The 13,670-nt window shown below is 39.7% G+C and overlaps 1 protein-coding gene across 7 annotated transcripts in view; it reads right to left on the bottom strand.

Annotated features, from left to right (window-relative positions):
• TRMT11 (tRNA methyltransferase 11 homolog) overlaps positions 1–5,349 on the bottom strand; it is a 63,484-nt gene extending 58,135 nt beyond the window's left edge. For 2 of the 7 annotated variants that reach the window (XM_011219592.3, XM_019795134.2), the window contains exons 1-2: positions 5,075–5,347; positions 1,418–1,535 (exon numbers count right to left, since the gene is read on the bottom strand). Coding sequence is in view for 3 of the 7 variants with exons in the window: in XM_034669092.1 (XP_034524983.1) it covers positions 5,075–5,146 (72 nt within the window). In the remaining 4 variants the exon portion in view is untranslated. Of the gene's footprint in view, positions 1–1,417; positions 1,536–5,074 lie in introns of all 7 variants that reach the window. The other 5 variants (XM_034669092.1, XM_034669091.1, XM_002915134.4 and 2 more) reach the window with 4 other exon arrangements.
• Between the last annotated feature and the right edge of the window lie 8,321 nt (positions 5,350–13,670).

Genomic DNA, 13,670 nt, shown 5'->3' with positions numbered 1-13,670 from the left:
TTTTATTTTCACATCTTTCAAATGGCGGCCATGTGGTTTTATACAAGCCACTTCTCTCATCTGGAAAACAGGAATCATAGCTACCTCATGAAGTAAAGAGGTCTGTGACAACAGGAGCACAAAACCTAGGGTGTTAAGTAAAGGAATCAAGATGATGAACTTGAAGTTCAGTGGCTCAAGAAATCAAGCAAGACGGACAGAATTATCATTCTTAAAAAAAAAAAAAAATGAAGTTATAGATTAAGTTACTTCGGTCCAGAATATTTTTGTTCATTCCACATTAAAGCACGGTGGGAGATCAGCTACATTTAAAACATCAACATTTGCTGTTCAGGGGGTATAGCTCAGTGGTAGAGCATTTGACTTCAAAATTTGCTGCTCCTGAGATACCCTGATAAAAATTAGTAACAGGCCAAAAAAACCCACAAAGGCTCTATGAGTTTAAAAAAAAAGTGAAGAATTATTGAAGTTTTACGGCATAGCATTAACTCCACTACCCCAAACTTAAGCAATGACTTAAAATTGAAAGTAAATGTGATAACCCAAGTTTCAAATTTATAAGCAAAACCTGTATTATACTACACCATCAATCTACTTGGAAAAAGCAAAACACAAAATTTTTACCCTTATGGCAAATTCACTTTCTAGTTGACAATCTTTCTATATTAGGAACAAAAGAATTTATATTGGCTAGAAAAATATAGCATGATTTGGAGCATGCCTCATGCATTAATTCACATGAGCTTTTCAGTTCTTTTAGCCACTCCCTTCTTCATCCATTTTAGTTTGTTTCAGAGCTAGCAATAAAACCCAGGTGTTTGAACTCTAGTACAATAAGGCAACTAAAACTGGCCCTGATTAACTCTACAAAGGGAAAACAGGACCACATTATATTCCTAATCTCTCATTTTAAATCATAAAGGCAGCTACTCATTACAGTTTTCCTGCTTACCAGTTCTAAACAGTAGATGGACTCAAAAGTGTAGACTGTCCTCTTGACTGCCTTCCCCAAAGGGATCCTCTCACTCAATACTTACTAAGAAACTAATATGTACAAGGCATTGAGCTATGTAAAGATAAATACATATTTATCGTCAGGGAGCTTATGGTCTAATAGAACAAAACATTCACCCTAGTAACTGAAATGTGAGCTCTAAAACAGTGAGTGCTCTTAAAGAAGTAAAAGCAAAAAGGTATTACATTAGAGTTCAAGGAAGAAACCATTACTTCAGTTTCAGAAGAAAAGTTTTCATGGAAACTGACTTAGGCCCTGGAATACAAAGAGGATCTGCATAGATGAAAGAGGACTTCCACTTCTACCGATGGCAAACTAGGCAATTCAGACTAAGCATTCTGCTGAGAATAACTGGAAAAAACTCGCATCTGCTTGAACACATGGAGCAATTACAAGAATTACCAAACCAAACTTCAGGAGAAGCCAGAAATCCCAAGGTGCAGCCACTTGCTTCCCGGGGCACTGACCAATTCCAAAAACATCTGTGAGGGTGGATGGTCCTTTTGACAGCTTAATGGAGCTAGAGGAACAAAAAGAATATTGGACCATCCATGGAAAAGAAAGATGGCTTGATAAGCCACCCAATTTGGACTGGGATCTCCAAAAGCTACATACCAGAGGAACATGTGTGAATCAGAACAGAAACAAAATTTAATACCTGGAAATGAGTTCAAGTCATCCTAGATCATCAATGCTCCTATTTCAAGAAGATTTACCTCACCCAGGCCTCATGTTATTTCTTCAAATAACTTTCCAAATATATCTAGTGTAGATTTAAAAAAATAAGCCAGCACACATATGAAAAAGAACCGAGAAACAATACACAAAAGCAACCGGCCCAGGCTTCTTTTATCAAATTTAATAAGTGTGCTTTCTATAGTATGTCATACTTAACATAACTATGCTTTCTATATTGAAGGGGATAAAAGACAATTAAGAATTTTGGCAGACTAAAAACCTATTAAAAAGGAAATTGCAGAGTTGAAAAAGAATCAAGTAAAAAATAAACCTAAAATAAATATGTGTGTAAATCTCAATGAATATCAGCTATGTAAAATCAATAGATAGAAGACTGAAATAGGGAAGACCGAACTAGACAAAAGGCAGCACAGGCAAAAGCATGAAAACTGAGAGCATCATTCAGGGAATGATGGGGATTCACTCTTGGCTGCATTGAGGTGGGAGATGTGGGGAGACAGAGAAAAGAACCATTCAATGGTGGGCTAATGACAGACTAAGAAGCTTCAGCCTTGGGACAATGAGGGTGTAAAAGAGAACTGAGATTTTTGGGAGATTAAACTGGCACCAGGGTAAGACACTAAGAGTAATTTAAGAAGAAAAAACAATTGTCCAAGTACTAGGGATGCTATTCTGAAGACAGTAGCCTAACTACTCCATTCTCACTGCACTGCTAGACTAGAGGCACACATCCTCCTTGGCCTCCATTTCCACTCCAGTATCCTTTCTCTGGTACTCCAGAATTCTCCCTCTAAAACACAAATGATTACTAGTCACTTACTGGTTTAAAAAGAAAAACAAAAAAAAATGTCACTTCCTGGCTTGAGTCAATGGCTCCCCATTAAATCTAAAATAAAATCCAAATTCCTTACAATGGTTTCAAAACATTCCAAACTCTGGATCCTATCCACCACTCTAGCACCATTGCCCATCACTTCATCCTCACTCCCCATACATCCCACACCCCAAACCACCATAATCAACTCCATCCATGCCTTTACACTTGCTTCTGTCTCACTGAAGTGGGCTTCCAGTCTTCTTTACCCACAAAACAGCTCTTTATCAATTACGATCTATTAAAATATTACTTCCTCCATGAAACTCTATGCCCTTACACCCCTATCTTGCCAATGCACCTGCTCAGCAAAACATTAATCCCGAATCAATGCCACAGTCTCCCTTTAGAACTCCTAAGGCCGGTGAATTGCACACAACTGAAGAAAATCGGAGAATCTCGGCACAATTACATGATCATCACCGTAAGCTGGGTTTCCACCATTGCTCCGATACCTGTGTTCTCAATTTTTAACTTGTCAGCTCCCTCTTTTGCTCTCAATGACTATTTCAAATATAACTATTTTTCCCCATTTCTCCACTCAACTGCTTGGTCCCTGATCTCTCAAGAAACAACCTTGACTCATTCAAAACCTAGAAAACAGACCCTTGAGCAGCAACCCCACGTCCAACCTACCTCTCCTTTGCCCACTCTCCCCTTCTAGTGAAAGGCCAACACCTCCCACTGTGCCCTTACATCCATTCTCCCCTTCTCTTCATCCTGTAAACTTTGATAACCCTAGGCCTCCCTCAAAACTGTTAACCAATCTCTTACTTGCCCTTCTCATGCTGGTTAAGAGCAGTCTATCTGCCCTTCCTCATTTTCCAGTGACCATTAAATCAAGCAATCTAGCTCACCATCCTACTCCAAAGTCTACACAACAGTTTTAGCAAAATTCCTAAAACTTTAACCTCCTGATTTCTGTGCCCTCTAAGTCTTTCTATTCTGACACTTGCCAATCCTCTTCATTACCTCCTTTCTCACTTCCCCCCAATATCAATGCTTCCAAGCTCGTGTATTTGGCCCCCACTCTTTTGACACTATGCTTTCTCTGAATAATTTCACTTTCTCTCCTAGTGTTCATACGCAGAAGCTTCCAAAACATTTATTACCAGTCCAGACCACTCTATCGTACTCCCTGCATATTCCTATATTCACTGCCCCCCATCCCCAATCTTCTCCACTTGATATTACACAAACACATCAAACTCAGCATAACCAAAATTTAAATCTTTCATCTGCCTGTGCTCTACATTTTAAATGGAGATGCTCTTATATGCACCCCAGGAGTCATCCTTGACTGGCCCCTGTTCCCCCCATATTCAATCATCAAGTCCTGATGATGCCATCACCTAAATATTTTCCATCTATCCCATCCTTTTACCCCTGCCCTAATTCAGGCCTTCTTAATCTACTAACAAGACTATTCCAACAGGCTCCTAACTGGTCTCTGATTCCAGACTTATTCCTCTCAAATCTATTCTCATTATCGCTGGCAAAGTGATTTTTAAGGAAAAATCTTTGCTTAAAATTCTTCAGTAAATTTCCCTTACAACCTAAATAAATTTTCTCTTCCCTTCCAACCTAAATAAATTTTCTCTTCCCTTCCAGAGTATTCAAGGCTTTGCATTTTCTGGCCCCTATCTACCTCTCCTGCTCTCTTTTTGTCACTCTCAGCTACATATTTCATAATCCGGTAATACTGACTTATATTCTAATTTATTTATATCCTTGGCCTGGCTAACTCTTACTCATTAGTTACTGTTCAAGTGTCATATCCTCATGCAATCGATCTTAAAGGCCAACATCCCCCACCCCCTCAGGTGGACTGGATTCCCCTTCTATGCTCTCGTATCCCCTACGCATCTACTACTGCACTTAAAAATGTTATTTCTTTAAGTTTATGCATCTGCTCGGACCTTAGCCTAAACAGCAAGCTCTCTGAAGACGGAAACAGTCTTTGCCATCTCCATATCCCCAGCGTCCAGCACATGCAATTACAAGTACTCTGAAAATGTTTCTTGAATGAATGAAACACTTTTCCCAACTTCTCCATCATCTAACCCCTGCCACCTACCGCGACCACCAGCAATCCCACCCTCCTCCACGGGATTTGACCTGCATATTTGCCACTTAAAACACTGCACTGGGCATTTCTGTTGGCTGTCTCTATTCTCCGCTAGACGAAGTGTTCCTGGAGCGAGAGGACGGGTCATATTCACGTGCCTAGACGCACGGGCAGAAGACTGAATGAAAATGCGTGGCAAGTCTGTAAGAGTCTATCTTGGACTCCTCTCTCACACACCCTCGGCTGAGCTCGGATCCTTCCAAGAGACCGAGGGATTGAGGACGCGTAATAACCCCGACAAGCGCACACCCCCGGGTCCCTGCTGGCTCAAGCTGAGAAGATCTCCGCCGCCCGCACACCCATCCCCACCGTGCCGTCCTCTCCCGTCAAGAAGTTGTGGAGGTCAGTACGGGCTCACCGGCAAGCGGAACTCCAGGTGCTCTTGAGCCATGAGCAGCAGATATCTATTCAGGGAGGACGACAGCGCCATTGCGGCCGCCTACCGTGCGCCTGCGCGGCGCGCGCTGTTTCCCACCTCTTCTTCCCGCCTCCCGCACACAGCCTTTCCCGGTGAGGCGGAGCCTTGAATGACCGGAAGCGGAAGCAGGGCGAAGCGGGCGCTGTCCCGCGGTTCTTCGCGCGGATTGAGCCTGGAAGCAACTGGAGGGGCAACGCCAGCTGCGAGGTACTTCCTGGTTGAAATGCGGAAGTACGAGTAGCTAGTGTGAAGGGCTGTGTGGTGTTCTGCAGTGGGTTGCAATAAGACAAGTTCCCGTTGAGCCTCCCACCAGGAACGTACTTCCAACTCTCTCTAGGAACGTTTCAAATCCTAGTTCTTTAAAACTGGACTGGAATTTCACCTTTTCCGTGCAGACTTCTCTAACCACTCCAAACTTGGAGGACCTGGCCCACTCATCTAATATTTATTTTACTTTCTGTATTTTTGCAATAACTTCAAGGATACGTGCCTTCTAAGCTTGTTTTAACAAGCTCTTAACCTAGATCATCTCTTACCGTTCTTTCTGTACTTCATAGAAAACGCAATGTCGTTCTCAATAATTTATTCAGTAATTAGGAGGTTGTGATGTTAGACTCACAGGCCCAGTCTACAGCCAACTCTATATTAAAACAATGGTGGAAATTGCTTCTAACTATTCACACTGGCACAGATTTCATAGCACATAAAATAAGTAGTAGCATATCATAAATTTTAAAAATTTGCATAGTCTATGTATATGCATTATTGCTTTTGTCTTATTGAGAGTAATTTCTTTTGCATCCCACCATAATATTGTACAAAGTACAAGAGTACTACATATTCCAACCACCATGTCCTGGGAACATACTCGATACTTCACAGCCATCATTAAGAACATAAGTTGTGGTGTCGATCTTAGGTTAAAATCTCAATTCCATTATTTACAATCTATATGCTCTTAAGCAAATTTCTTAGCCTCCTTTAATAGCAGTTTTATCTAAAATGGAGTAACACTGCCTCCCTCAAGGGATTGTTAGGATTAAGTGGAATAATGTACATAAAGTGTTTAACACCTGGCATATTGTATGGGGCCAATAAATGGAATTTAAGGAGACTTTTCTTTAAAAATATATATATATATGAAAATTCCTCTTAACAAGCAATCTGTCTTTGTTAGGAAAACACCTTGGTAAGTCCACTTAAGATAAGAAATAAAGTGAGTCTCTGAGGAACACAGATGTCTCTTGGCCCCAAGGCTTCAGAAAAGGGATAACAGTATGAGATATGAGAAGAGAGGTCAAGGTGGGACAGAGAACCAACGAAATATTAGGGGAATGATGTGCAGTGCTTGATATGCCCCATCCCCAAAGCTTGTCAGAATTACCAAACATTAAATTTTGATGGGGCAACTTTTTAGGGAATATCACAGAGGTGCTGATTTTCATGCCTGGATTAATAGGATGCTGTGCAGAGAGAGCAAATGAGAATACACAGCCTAGGAGAACCCAGACAAATTCAAGGTTCACTGATTTTTCACATGAGCTTCCTTAAAGCTAAAGTTCATGACTAAATCCCCACTAATTCTCCACTCCAGAGATGAGCAGGAGATCACATACATTAAGAATCTCAAACTGTTGGATACATTGGGGAAGTAGAAATTAATCCTGCGCAGGCCAGGCCATTAAGGTTAGTGTGGAACTACTCGTGAGATCAATTAGACTGCCTTTAAAGAAGTCACACCAGAGCTGTTCCATGTTTTTGAGCCTACTAAAGTCCTTAAGGAACAGCAAGAGAGTATGGACTTTGAAAGTTGGTGTTTAAGCTAACATCTAGAGACTTGCAATTGTTTTTGTTTTTGTTTTTTAATTTGTACTAGAAGGGGCAAGAAAGTTTATACTCCATCTTCTGAGAACTGACCCAAAGCTTCATTCATGCTTCATCTACCAGGGCAGACTTCTTAGACTTGGCTCCTTCTGTGAAATTGCTATTGTGCAAGCATCTGAATCTCTGGTATAGGCTGATAATGACTGAAAACTAGAATCATTCCTAGATAGTTAGGACCCGAAATTAGGAGAATCTTGAGTTCTGGTTATAGCAGGCCCCTAAACTGTTGAGACTAGTACGGCAGAGTCAGTGAAGGAAATAAGTAGAGAGTTAACAGGTCCCAGCAGCAGAAGTCATGTGTAATGTTAAAACTGTCCATGCATCTGTCTCAGGCTGAGCATTTAACATTTGAAAAGGGGTTGGCTATCAGAGAACCATAGACATTTGTGCACCAGTGAGGGATAGGAAACTTCTCTGCATATGTATTAATTCTAGAAGATTTTATAAAAGACTTTATTTATTTGTCAGAGAGAGAGAGCACATGCAAGCAGGGGGAGCAGCAGACAGAGGGAGAAGCAGGCTCCCTGCTGAGCAAGGAGCCCAACGTGGACTCCATCCCAGGACCCAGGAATCATGACGTGAGCCAAAGGCTTAACTGACTGAGCCACCCAGGTGTCCCAAGACTACAAGATTTTTGCAATGAATAAAAAACAAGGGGCTTTTGAACAGTTTGGAGAATAAGTTTTATTGGAACAAGTTATATAATAACTATAGGGACTTCACTATGGTGAAGCATTCTTGACCGACTTCTAATTTCATGAAATGCCAGAAGGGTCTCCAGTATCCTGGAGATCTAAATGAAGATAATCCAGAAAGAGGAGAAGAGAGAACAAACACTTGGAGCTCTCAGGAAACAAAACTGAACAAGTTAGGACAAGGCACCAGTTCAAACTTAAGCAGCTGCAGTTGATTTAAATAGGACTCAAGATCTCCAGAAGTGGAGAAAAGTAGAGCTTGTCCTCTGCTTAAAAAATTCTCCCAAACAAACCTGAAATCCTAGTTGTAAACTAGACCTACTCATTTGCTACCTGTAAAGTAGGTTCTGTGCATAGAAAAAAAAGCGAAGGAAAATGGGCTGGAGATTCAGCCTTCTGTCCTGCCATATTTAAACTCTAATACTGCCACAATTCAAATAATCAAAAGCCATACATTTCCAGACAGATGTAAGATGCCAGCCTGATTGAGCTAGGCTAGAGACCAACTCCCACCATATCTTAGCGACTAGCTGAAATAGAAACAGTTTTCGAAAAGGAGCCTAACCTAGGGCCTACCAAAATTAGGGGTGCCTTCCCTCCTTGGGCTGGTACTTAATTTGTTTGCAATGAGATCGAGATCATAAAATACCAAAAAACGTTTCACTCTACTTTTATTCCACTCCAAATACAAGACCTGGATATCATCCACACTGCTGCAGGCTTCAGCTTTGTGGCTTCCATGGCTTTGTGCATTTTTGAATGGGACCCCATTTATTACTTCTCTTGGGCAGAACTTGTGAACCAGAGGTGGTGTTAAGTTCACAGTGCATTTGCCACATTTGAGGCAGGTCTTTTGTCCTTCCTTCTCCCCTACAACCCACTTTCCTTCTCTCCCTTTCTTCTTTCCTTCCTAAAATGTAAGTAGCAAACATGACTTCTAAACAAAGGAAGGCTTTTGGCAATATGCAAGTATTAACAGTCTCAAAGTAAGTGTGTAACTTACCCTCTAGGAAGGGACCTGCAGATTCTAATTAAAGCACAATTCACAGTAATCACCATCTCTTGATCTTATTTGCTTCCCATGAGAGGAAAATTTATTACATATAAAATAAATGGTCTCAAGTCCCATAAAAGGCATCTTCCTGAGAACTGCTTTAACAGGGCCATAGGAGGAGTTTTACTCAATCCTATAGGGCACAGATCTTAAACTTGGCTGCATGTTGGAATTACCTGAGGAATTTTCAAAAATATGAAGCCTGGAATCTACCCCTGGGGATTTGAATTTAATTTGGGGTGTGGCCTAAACATATTTTTAAAAACACTTCAGTTAATTTGATGGCAGCTACCAGCAACATCATCACCTGGGAATCACTTAGAAATGCAAAGTCCTGCCTACCCCCAAATCTGCTGAATCAGAAACTCAGGATGGGATCCAACAGACTGTTTTAAACAGGCCCAACAGGTGGTTCTGAAGCACACTGAGGTTTGAGAATCATTGCCTGGGAGGAGTATGAATAGACAGGCTTTGACTCCCAGTACCACAGATAAATAGCATGTTTGCCTTGCTCTTACCCACGCTTGGAGAGAGAATTTATATAATAAACTGGCAAATACTGCAAATATGTTTCTCAGCAGAAGGTGTCACAAGAAGAAAATATTCCTCTCTTACAGGCTAGATTGAGAATCTCAAGAAAATCTCCTTAGCCGATTTCTTTTGAGAAAATTTCTAGAATAGACTACTTAAGTTAGGTGATTTCCTGTGGGCCATGCATGTTGGCTAGAAGAAAGGCTTTGCAGAGAATTTTAAAAATTCTAATGCAAAAAGAAGAGAAATATGTTCTAAAGGCAAAGGGAGAAGTAGAGAAAAAGAGAGTCAGCAAGATGGCAGGGCTAGATGATATTTTACCATTTACCAAACCAAGTTTGGTTATTAAATGCTTGAAATGCTTGGTGTGGGTGACTTCTTTTGAAACTCAAAAAGGTTTTACACCTAAATTATAGTGGTCATGCATATTGCCATGAAGAACATAAGACCAGGGAGATTCCACTGACATCTAGGTTATACTCTTGATTTTTAGTTGGAATTAGGGTTATCATTGTGCTCAATTAGATTATGGTAACATTTTAAGGGACTCAGAGATTAAAATAAAATCTTTATTGACCAGTAATATAAATCAGTCACTGAACTAAGGCAATGGGGATACAAGATAAAAAATTAGATCCCCCAGCTCATAAAAAAGGTCACAAAACCCAGTGGTAGAGGATATCCCACTAGTTCCCAGCTAGATTATGTAAGGTCTATGCTAGGAAAATAAAATATTACAGACTAGAGCTAAAGAAACAATATTGCTGTGGTTGTGGATGGGAGTATCAGGGAAGACTTCCAAGAGGGGATAACATCTTAACCCAGCTTTTAAAAGTGAACAGATTTCCAAAGCTGTGCTCAGTTTAGTTGGAATAGTAAAAATGGTTGGCATATGGGATACAAGCTCAGGAGATGAAGCTGAACATCCTGGTGAATAATTTTGAGGGAAAACAGTGAGGTTTACACAGCAAGAAAATTGCATAACCAAGTCATGATTTAGAAAGAACTCTGATAGAGGCTGTCTGGGCTAGGAAGGAAGCAACGGGAAGCATGGAGCCCACTCAAGTGATTTTAGCAATGTTCAAAGCAAGAGAAGAGATGTGTCCGAAAAGGCAGAGAGACACTGGGCACTGACAGGAATGAACTGATTTTTGTTTCAGGTCCCTCAAGGTGACATCATGTCTGAGGGCAAATTGTTTGGAAACTGTTGGCTAAGAGAACATTCAGGCATACATGTTCTGTATATTGAATGTACAAATGGGTTGAGAATAGACTGTAGGGCAGAAACAGACAAAAGCAGAGATAGTGTGGAGGCCAACTGCAGTAATTTAGACAAGAGATGATGAGAATTTGGCCAAGATGCAGAAGTACAAGTGGGGAGAAGTGGTCAAATCCTGAATATATTTTGAGAATACTGCTGATAAAGTTTGCTAAGGGGTCAGATATGAAGTATGAAAGACAGGAGTCAAGGATGGCTAAGATTTTTGGCCTGAGCAACTGAAAGATTGCAGTTGCCATTAAAAAAAGATGGGGAGGACTGAGAGGAATGGGGAGGGGAGGGGAAATAAGCTTGAGGTGCCTGCTTTACATCAACGGTAAATATAATACATTTACCTGAAAGATATTTGACTTAGGGATTCGTTTAATTAGTGGATGACGGTTGATTGTGGATCCATCTCCACCTACGTGACTTTAAATAATTAATCATACAAGGATCTGATTCTTTTTTTTTAATATTTTATTAATTTATTTTAAAGAGAAACTAAGCAGGCAAGCAGGGGGAGGAGCAGAGGAGGAAGGACAAGCAGACTCCGCACTGAGCACAGAGCCCAACATGGAGCTCAATCCCATGACCCTGAAATCATGACCTGAGACGAAATCAAGAGTCAGATGCTTGGGGCGCCTGGGTGGCACAGCAGTTAAGCGTCTGCCTTCGGCTCAGGGTGTGATCCCGGCGTTATGGGATCAAGCCCCACATCAGGCTCCTCCTCTATGAGCCTGCTTCTCCCTCTCCCACTCCCCCTGCTTGTGTTCCCTCTCTTGCTGGCTGTCTCTATCTCTGTCAAATAAATAAATAAAATCTTAAAAAAAAAAAAAAAGAGTCAGATGCTTAATCAACTGAGCCACCCTGGTGGCCAGTCTGATTCTTCTTAATCAGAGGTAGATATAGTCATTTTAATTAAGTTTATTCAAGCAGAATCAGAAATCTGTTTTGTATTTATATTGCAGAAAAAAAGGTGATTAATAAGCAGATAAATCAACAGGTATCAGCTTCATTTTAGTAAACTGGAGTAGTGGGCACTTAATGAAAGTGTGGGCATCAACTTTTATAGATGGTTTTTTGATATCAAAATCTAGAAATGTATGAGCACTGCAATAAAGACTGTGCTCTTGACCTTGGATTCCTATATGAGGAAGTATATCTACAACTCTGACAGTGAATCTTTCATACATTAGGATCAGCCAATTTATTAAACATCCTTCATTTGAATGTCTGTTTTTAGTACTATTTTAAAAATTCCAGGTGACCAGTTGGGACTTATCCCAAGTATCAAGGCTGGTTCAATATTCAAAAATCAATTAATGTAATCCATCACATTAACAGGCTAAAAAAAGTCACATGATCATATCAATAGATAGAGAAAAGGCATTTGGCAATGTCCAACACTCATTTATGATAAAAAAACCCTCATGAACTCGGACAAGAGAGAAACTTCGACTTTGATAAAGAATTTCTACAAAAAAAACCCTACAGCTCACATCATACTTAAGGTGAGAAAATCAAAACTTTACAACTAGAATTATGTACAGGGCAAGGATGTCTGCTCTTACCACTCCTTTTCAACATTATACTGTAATATTTAGCTAATGCAATAAGCCAATAAAAGGAAATAAAAGGTATACAGATTGGGAAGACATAAAACTGTCTTTGTTCACAGATCCAATGATCATCTAGGTAGAAGACCCAAAATAATCAAAAAACTACTGAAACTAATAAGCAATTATAGTGAGGTTACAGGATACAAAGTTAATATGCAAAATTCAACTGCTTTCTTATATACCAGCAATGAACAAGAGACATTTGAAATTAAAAACATAATACCACTGATATTAGCACCCCCCAAAATGAAGTACTTAGGTATAAACCTAACAAAATATGTATAAGAGCTATACAATGAAAATTACAAAACTCTGATTAAAAAAATTAAATAACTCAATAAATGGAGAGACAGTCCATGTTCATGGATAGATTCAATATTGTTAGGATGTCCCAACCTGATTTATAAATTGAATGCAATCTCAATCAAAATCATAGCAAGTTATTTTGTAGATATTAACAGACTGATTCTAAACTTTATATGGAAAGGAAAAAGACCCAGAATAGCCAACACAATATTGATGGAGAAGAACGAGATTGAAGGACTGACTCAACCCAACTTCAAGACTTACTATAATGCTTCCATTAATAAAGACAGTGGTATTGGTGAAAACAGATCAATGGAATAGAAAAAAGGGAGCCCAGAAATAGACCCATATAACCAACTACTCTTTGACAAAGGAGGAAAGGCAATACAATGGAGTAAAGATAGTCTTTTCAACAAATGGTGCTGGAACAATTGAAAAAAAAATCAATCTAGACACATACCTTACAACCCTCACAAAAATTAACTCACAATGGATCATAGGCCTAAATGTAAAATGCAATACTATAAAACTCCTAGAAGATAATAGGAGAAAACCTAGATGATCTTGGGTACGGCAAGGCCTTTTTTAGATACAACACCAAAGTCATGATCTATTAAAGAAATAACTGATAAGCTGGACTCCATTACAATTAAAAACTGCTCTGTGAAAGACAGTGTCAAGAAAATGAGAAAACAAGCCACAGACTAGGAGAATATATCTGCAAAAAGGCACACCTGATAATGGACTGTGATCTGAAAAATACAAAGAACTCTTAAAACTCAACAATAAGAAAACAACTCAATTTAAAAATGGGCCAACAACCTTAAGCGACACCTCCCCAAAGAAGATACACAGATGGTAAATGACCATATGAAAACATGCTCCATATCATATGTCATCAGAGAAAAGGAAATTAAAACAATGAGATACCACTGCACATTTAGTAGAATGGACAAATCCCAAACACTGACAACACCAAATTCTGGCAAGGATGTGGAGTAACAAGAATTCTCATTCATTGCTGGTGGTAATGCAAAATGGTATAGCCACTGTGGAAGACAATTTGGCAGTTTTTTATCAAACTAAACATGTTTATCATGTGACCCAGTAATCATGCTCCTTGTTTTTTACCCAAAGGCACTGAAAATTTATGTCCACACAAAAACTTGCATACAGGTGTTTATAG

The sequence above is a fragment of the Ailuropoda melanoleuca genome, chromosome 10 (assembly GCF_002007445.2).
Source record: "Ailuropoda melanoleuca isolate Jingjing chromosome 10, ASM200744v2, whole genome shotgun sequence".
Classification (NCBI taxonomy): Eukaryota; Metazoa; Chordata; class Mammalia; order Carnivora; family Ursidae; genus Ailuropoda; species Ailuropoda melanoleuca.
This window is presented reverse-complemented; position numbering and strand designations above follow the sequence as displayed.